The sequence below is a fragment of the Musa acuminata genome, chromosome BXJ3-6 (assembly GCF_036884655.1).
Source record: "Musa acuminata AAA Group cultivar baxijiao chromosome BXJ3-6, Cavendish_Baxijiao_AAA, whole genome shotgun sequence".
Classification (NCBI taxonomy): Eukaryota; Viridiplantae; Streptophyta; class Magnoliopsida; order Zingiberales; family Musaceae; genus Musa; species Musa acuminata.
The window spans coordinates 2,919,156-2,925,528 of NC_088354.1; the positions used below are offsets into that span (position 1 = coordinate 2,919,156).

The following is a 6,373-nucleotide window of genomic DNA, read 5'->3' on the forward strand; positions in this document are numbered from 1 at the left end:
CCCAGAGCTTTCAAATGAACTGTACCCATGAGCTCTGGATATCGATCAGCTCGGCAGTGTTGGGAGCTTCGAGGGCCACGGTAGCTTACGAGGTCTTGTACTAAGCTGCTCTGGATATTGATCAGCTTGGCAACTTCATCAACAGTAGAGCTTTCATGGAGCCTGTACTCGGTACTCATCTCCTCGTGTTTGCATTAGCATGATTCCATGGAGGAGTGTTTAAACATGGATGAGATGGAACCCTTCCTCTCTCGAGATCTTAGTTGGGACACTGAATAATCAATCAACATGGCAACCTCATCGACAGTGTTCAAAGTTTCACTGTGCTCATCAACACTCGGAGATTGGCACCATGACGACAACCACTGCTTTGGTGCCATATTCAACCAAAACACCTTCCCATCACCAAATCATGCAATATCTGAACATCATAGGTCACAGTTTGGAGCAGTTGATAGGATTAAAATGGACGGCAACAATATATATATATATATATTCTAGCAAAGAATTATTACTTTAAAAAATTCTTACATATGTTTTTTTTTTATAAAATAACTATTTTGCTCTTGTCATGCTTGCCTACCACTCTCATACAAGGAAGAAGGGGGCGAGGGTCATCGTTGCAATCTGTGAATATACATCGCCTCTTCCCTATACTATCTTCACACCTCTTTATCTTGTCGAAATCATTGCTTGTAGTCCTTGCACGAGGAATGAGGGAGCATGAGAGTCATTGCTTTTGCAAACCCTGTTGTCCTTCACCTCTTATGCACCTCGCGCGAGGAAGGAGGTGGCGTGAAAATCACTACTGTCTTTGTAGACCCACTAGCCTCATCAAACCTATTATCACCTCCACACCCTCTACTTTCTCTCATAAGGGTTATGATGTGAGCAACGAATTTAGACAGAGGTGGTGCAAGAAGGAGGAGCCAACGATGAATCTAACAAAGATATAATTAAAAAATAATCTTTTCACGTAAGGAGATAGTGCTTTGTACAAAAGTTTCAAAGTAGGGGCACTATTTAGAAAATTTTCAATCTTTTTTTTTTTCAAGAGTTCGTTATATATAGATTAGTTCTGAAAAACAATCCTTAGTCATATAAAAATAACTTTTTTACTCATCTTCGTTGGATCTATCACTCCTGCCTCTACGAATCTCAAGGTCATGCTTACTTCTTCCTCGTGCAAGGGTTGTGGGCGATGAATCCGATGAAGACAAGAGAAAAACCAGTAATTACTCTTGTCCTAGAAAACACTTCTTCCTCTTTCGATAAAAGATGCTCGCTCGTCTACCACCCCTATCCTTTCTCACCCATGATATATATATATATCTATATAGAGAGAGAGAGCTAAAACAACAGTAGCTTTATCTGACGCGTATGCATGTGTATATCTGCAGGAATTTGCTGCAAACTGTAACCATGTTTGATCTATGAGATAATACTTGAAGATGCAGTAAGAAAACACTTGTTATCTTGGAAGATTAGCATGGGTGAAGACCCGAGATATCTGATACGATATCGTTGATGTCGGTAACCAATCGGATCATTGAATCTGTACCATCTAATATAAATTTCGATATCAAATAGTGTGATCGGTTCCATAATTCTCTGTGGATATTAATCATTATGATCGAGATATGAGATTTTGATGTTGAGTGTGGTCAATTCCATCAGCTCAGAATCCTCAGATAAAGATGGAGTCCATTTCACCTGCCAAATCCAGTCTTCCAGAACTCGAAAGAAAAAGACCAGGCAACAACTGTACCAAGTCATCTTGCTATCTCAATTGCAGAAATATTAATTAGGTTTACTGCAAAAAACTATGGCAAATGATTAGACAAAATACTTTTGGATATAATTAAGTCGTGATGAACCATCGGAAGCTGGAATTAAAATTAAGATTAATTATTATGATTGTTATCATATAGTATCTCTTTTGAAGCCCAATGTTCTCTCTCTAGAGTTTTATGTGGCCCATTAAGACTGAGCCCCATGCCAGGCTTTCCTCGACCTCTTCGCGGCCACCGTACCTCGGCCGCCGCCGCCGCCGCCGTGATGGTTCTCACGAACGGAAATTGAGTCCGGGCTTCGTGAAACCATAATCCATTGAATATATCTCATAACACTTGTACGAGTTGTTTAGACTCAATGTGATGAATATGTTAATTAACTTATAGGATTTGATCATGATAAATGATAGTATTCGGCGTGCTAAGTTTGGGTGAGAAGCAGTGAATGATTCAAACACAATAAAATTAATAAATCAGACATATTAATCTTTTTTTTTAGGTTCAAATGCAAAATGATAAAGACGATATTAAAATCCAAAACTTTAAAGTTTTAATTAACTAAGTTAATTAGTACATTCGATGAAGGATGAATTGGTAAACAATTAATGAAATATATATATATACATATATATTTATATATATAGACATAACTGTTTAGTAAAATCATATTTCAAAAGTCCATTGAATGTTATATGATAAATTTGCCATAATGATATTTTTATATTTCTTCAAAAATATTTTTTTATGTTTAAATTAAAATATAAAATAGAGAAAATGAACTCAAGTAGTGTTACAAAAAAAATTGAATGGCTTAAATATATAATAAATAAAAAATAATCATATAAATGAATGTAAAATAAAATTTAAATATAAATAAAATAATACTCATCATATAAAAACATAAATAATGTTGGTTGGGGAAGAAATAGAAAGAAAGGGGAGGAAAATGAGGGTTAGAATTTCTATAGTAATTTTTTATTTTATAGAATATTATAAAGTACCTTTAATTTTTTTAAAAATAAATATTAACATTCAATAAATATTAAAATACTAATGTTACCCTAAAGTAATATCAATATTTGAAGAACATTTTTAATGTGTCATATGGGTTAAATATAATTTTTAAAAAAAAAATTATCAAGCATTAATTCATATTGAAATCCTAATATATATTTTAAATATGTTTTCAAAGGCATCCTAAAATCACTTTAATCATATTTCTAATGAATAGATGGGAGGAACAAATAAGCTTAATTTGCTGGCATATCACAGTACACAAAACCCTATTTATTTCTGTATACAATATACAAAAATCACTAACTCTTACAGTCCAAAAAAAAAAAAGGCAAAGAAAATGGTACAGGAAAAAAGAAAACATGTTAATGATGATGGAGAAACTAATTCCACCCAGAGAAAGTCAAAAGTGCTGCATCAATCAAGGGTTTGGTTCTGTGTCATCTTCTAGGGGCTGTTCCATGACCTGCATGACCTTCTTGGGTGGAGCATTCAGCAGCTCCATGAGCATTGGCTTCGCCTTCTCACTCACCTTTATGATGACCAAGAACAAGAGCCTGTAAAGGATCACCATGAGGAACAGTATGGCCAGATCAACCCACTTGGAGTAGCCCACCTCCATCTGCCAGTAATCTTTCACCACAGTCTCCCCAGTCACGGCGGCTGCTCCGCCGGCTTCGCTGCCGGGGAAGGTCAGACCGATGAACTCGTTCTTGAAGTAGCCCTGGTTGGCGTACTTGTGGAAGGCGATGTGGTAGACCGGGTACTTCCACACCGGCTTGGGTAGGTCTCTGGGCAATCGGAAGAAGCCACTTGACAGTATCATCACCGCTTGGATTCCGGCACCGGTGATGATGCCCATGAGGAAGTTGGGCACGATGCTGGCGACGATCATCATCAGCCCCTCCACCAGCAGCATGCACATGTAGAGCACCAGGCTGAAGAAGATGAAGTGTTCAAACCCTCGTTGGAGACCGGCGAGGTAGTACGCCATGGCCGCCGGAAGTAGCGAGACGAGCGCTAGGTAGGGCGCCGACGAGAGCGTGTTGCTGATCACGAACGCCGCCACGCCGTAGTGCCCGTTGAGTCTCTCGCGTCGAAAAATCTGCAGGAAGCGTATCGTGCCCAATTCAGTTGCTGGACAGCATTTAGATCATGAAGACAGTAAAAACAGAGTGCCTCTCACCTTCATGTCTTCCACGAAGGATGGAAATCCTCCAATCGCCATGAAAGTGAGGAATCCTGCTACGAACATCAGCATCGAACCCCTTGCCTGTAAGATTTAGCGAGTGCATGCGTGTGATCGGTTTCCATCCTTCAAGTATGACTTGCTTATAGCCAAGCATAACACGACAGGGTTGATCATCTCACCTGAATCGACCCATAGCTGAGTCCAATATCATAGAAGACGGTACCAATGCAAAGACAGAGCATGATGTAGATCGCAAGTCGCAGCCAATAGTAGCCTAAATCCCTGTACATGTTCACGAAGGATCTCTTCGTGAGCACAACGCACTGGGCAGCAAAACTGGCTTGCCTTTTGTTCTTTACCAGATCTCCTTCCTGCAAAAGTCAAACTCCCTGTGAGCTCAGATTTAGCGAAGTGATCGATGCCGATAAGTGACCATTAGCTCACCGTATTGCATATCTCAGAGACTCGTCTCGCCACATGTTTGCACGTCTCGGACTGCTTGTATGACATCGTCAGTACATCGATAGCTTTGTTGGCGTTGTTCAACCTCTCACTACATCCTTCTTTAGACTCCTGCACAGAGCAACAACTTTCATGAGCTTCGAGGAAGAAGCTCCAAAGCATGCACATGACAGAATGAGAATTCATTATCTGACCTTGTCGAAGTCCTTGTTTATGGTTCGAAGGTAGTGATCGGAGGGGTTTCTGAAGGTTGGGCATGGAAAACCATTCGACGCAAAGAACTGCAGAACCGAATCATATCAGCTAAAACGATGTTGCACAGATGTTATGTTGCGAAGGATGTGGATTTACCTCGTTGGTTCTGGAAGTTGGTCCGAAGTAAACGGTTCTGCCAGAAGAGAGAAGGCACAAGTTGTCGAAGAGCTCAAAGACTTCGCTGCTGGGTTGATGAATGGAGGCAAGAATGGTCATTCCGTCGTGCCTTGCAAGGTTGACGATGCGATGCATGACGTGGTAGGAAGCGGCGCTGTCGAGGCCGCTGGTGGGCTCGTCCAAGAAGAGAAGCTTGGGGCGAGTGAGGATCTCGACGCAGATGCTCACCCTTCTCTTCTGGCCGCCGCTGATGCCTTTGGACGAGTAGCCGCCGATTCTCGTGTCCATGGCGTCCTGCAGCCCCATCTCTCCGATGGTCATGTCTGCTCTCTCCCTCTTCTCCGACTTGGTCATCGTCTTCGGCAGCTGCAGTTCCGCAGAGTAGTACACCGCTTCTCGTACCGTCAGCGTCGTCATCAGGATGTCATCTTGCGTCACATAAGCCTGAGTTATCACGTCGGAGGAGATCGTTAGAGACGAAGGACAAGAAGCAGATGTGAAAGAGATTCAACCATGGAAATGTATACGAGACTAGCAATCTCACCGAAGTCCCAAAAGACAGCCTCTGTCGTCGGCCATTCACCAAGATGTGCCCGGACTGCCTTGTGCTGGACCCCAATCTCCCTGCTAATGCATCGAGAAGGGTGGACTTGCCGCAGCCGGAAGGACCCATGATGGCGGTGACCTCGCCCGGCTGGGCATATCCGGTCAGGCCGGCGAGTATAACGTGCGACGCACTCCTCCCGTTGGATGCGGTTACCCACAGATCCTCCCACGTCAGATACACTCCCCTTTCACTCGGCCCGACCGGAACAACATGCTCCGGCTGCCGGTTCTGGGTCACCAGTCCCATTTCCTGAGCTATCTCTTCTGCCATTAGTTAAGCTAACGAAAGAGATCACAGAGAGAGAGAGAGAGAGAGAGAGAGAGAGAGAGAGAGGGTTGGCTTGGGTTACATTCTACCTTCGATCTACTTATATAAATGGGTAAGGGTAGAAAGAAGACGTACAGATGAGCGTCATTGATTGGTCTGGTCGGACCTAATGAATCTGCAACCGCAACGTGAAACATGAACTAGCGGGATGTCAACATTGTAACGAACCCTGGCCCATGCGACATGTGAAACATGCGATATATATATATATATATATATATAACGAATGTTATTCCAACAAGAATAGTTATTTTGTACTCGAATCCACGACTTAAATACATTGATACACAGTTGATGTATTTGATTGACAATAACAACAACGTTGATGGAGATGGAGATTATTATCGTCAGAGAAGAGCTGAACCACTTGTTCGTCCTGCCGGAAAGTGACACTGTTCATGGAGACTATTGATGTCCGGGAAGAGCTGAACCACTTGTTAGTAATGCTGGAAGTGACCGGAACTGGACATGTTCGATGCACTGCCAAATAGAAATCCAATACAGGGCGAAGAGATTTGAAGGATGTTTAATTGTCTTTCGCAACATCATTTCATTCATATAACCTAACTCGATCATCCTCTTCTCTTGTAGTAAATTTAGAAGCAG

General features: G+C 41.9%; 1 protein-coding gene across 1 annotated transcript; it reads right to left on the reverse strand.

Annotated features, from left to right (window-relative positions):
* Positions 1-3,132: 3,132 nt before the first annotated feature.
* Positions 3,133-5,768, reverse strand: LOC135640337 (ABC transporter G family member 1-like). Its single transcript, XM_065154663.1, has 7 exons — positions 5,378-5,768; positions 4,813-5,277; positions 4,656-4,742; positions 4,444-4,572; positions 4,179-4,370; positions 3,994-4,080; positions 3,133-3,912 (listed from the first exon to the last, which is right to left on the reverse strand). The coding sequence occupies exons 1-7, from the start codon at positions 5,708-5,710 to the stop codon at positions 3,229-3,231; spliced, it is 1,977 nt and encodes a 658-aa protein (XP_065010735.1). The 5' UTR covers positions 5,711-5,768; the 3' UTR covers positions 3,133-3,228.
* Between the last annotated feature and the right edge of the window lie 605 nt (positions 5,769-6,373).

Coding starts and splice junctions, on each gene's coding strand:
- LOC135640337 (XM_065154663.1), bottom strand. CDS start 5,710: ATGGCAGAAGAGATAGCTCAGGAAATGGGACTGGTGACCCAGAACCGG. Junction 4,371..4,443: donor TCTCTGAGATATGCAATACG/GTGAGCTAATGG, acceptor TGACTTTTGCAG/GAAGGAGATCTGGTAAAGAA. Junction 4,081..4,178: donor TCAGCTATGGGTCGATTCAG/GTGAGATGATCA, acceptor TAAATCTTACAG/GCAAGGGGTTCGATGCTGAT.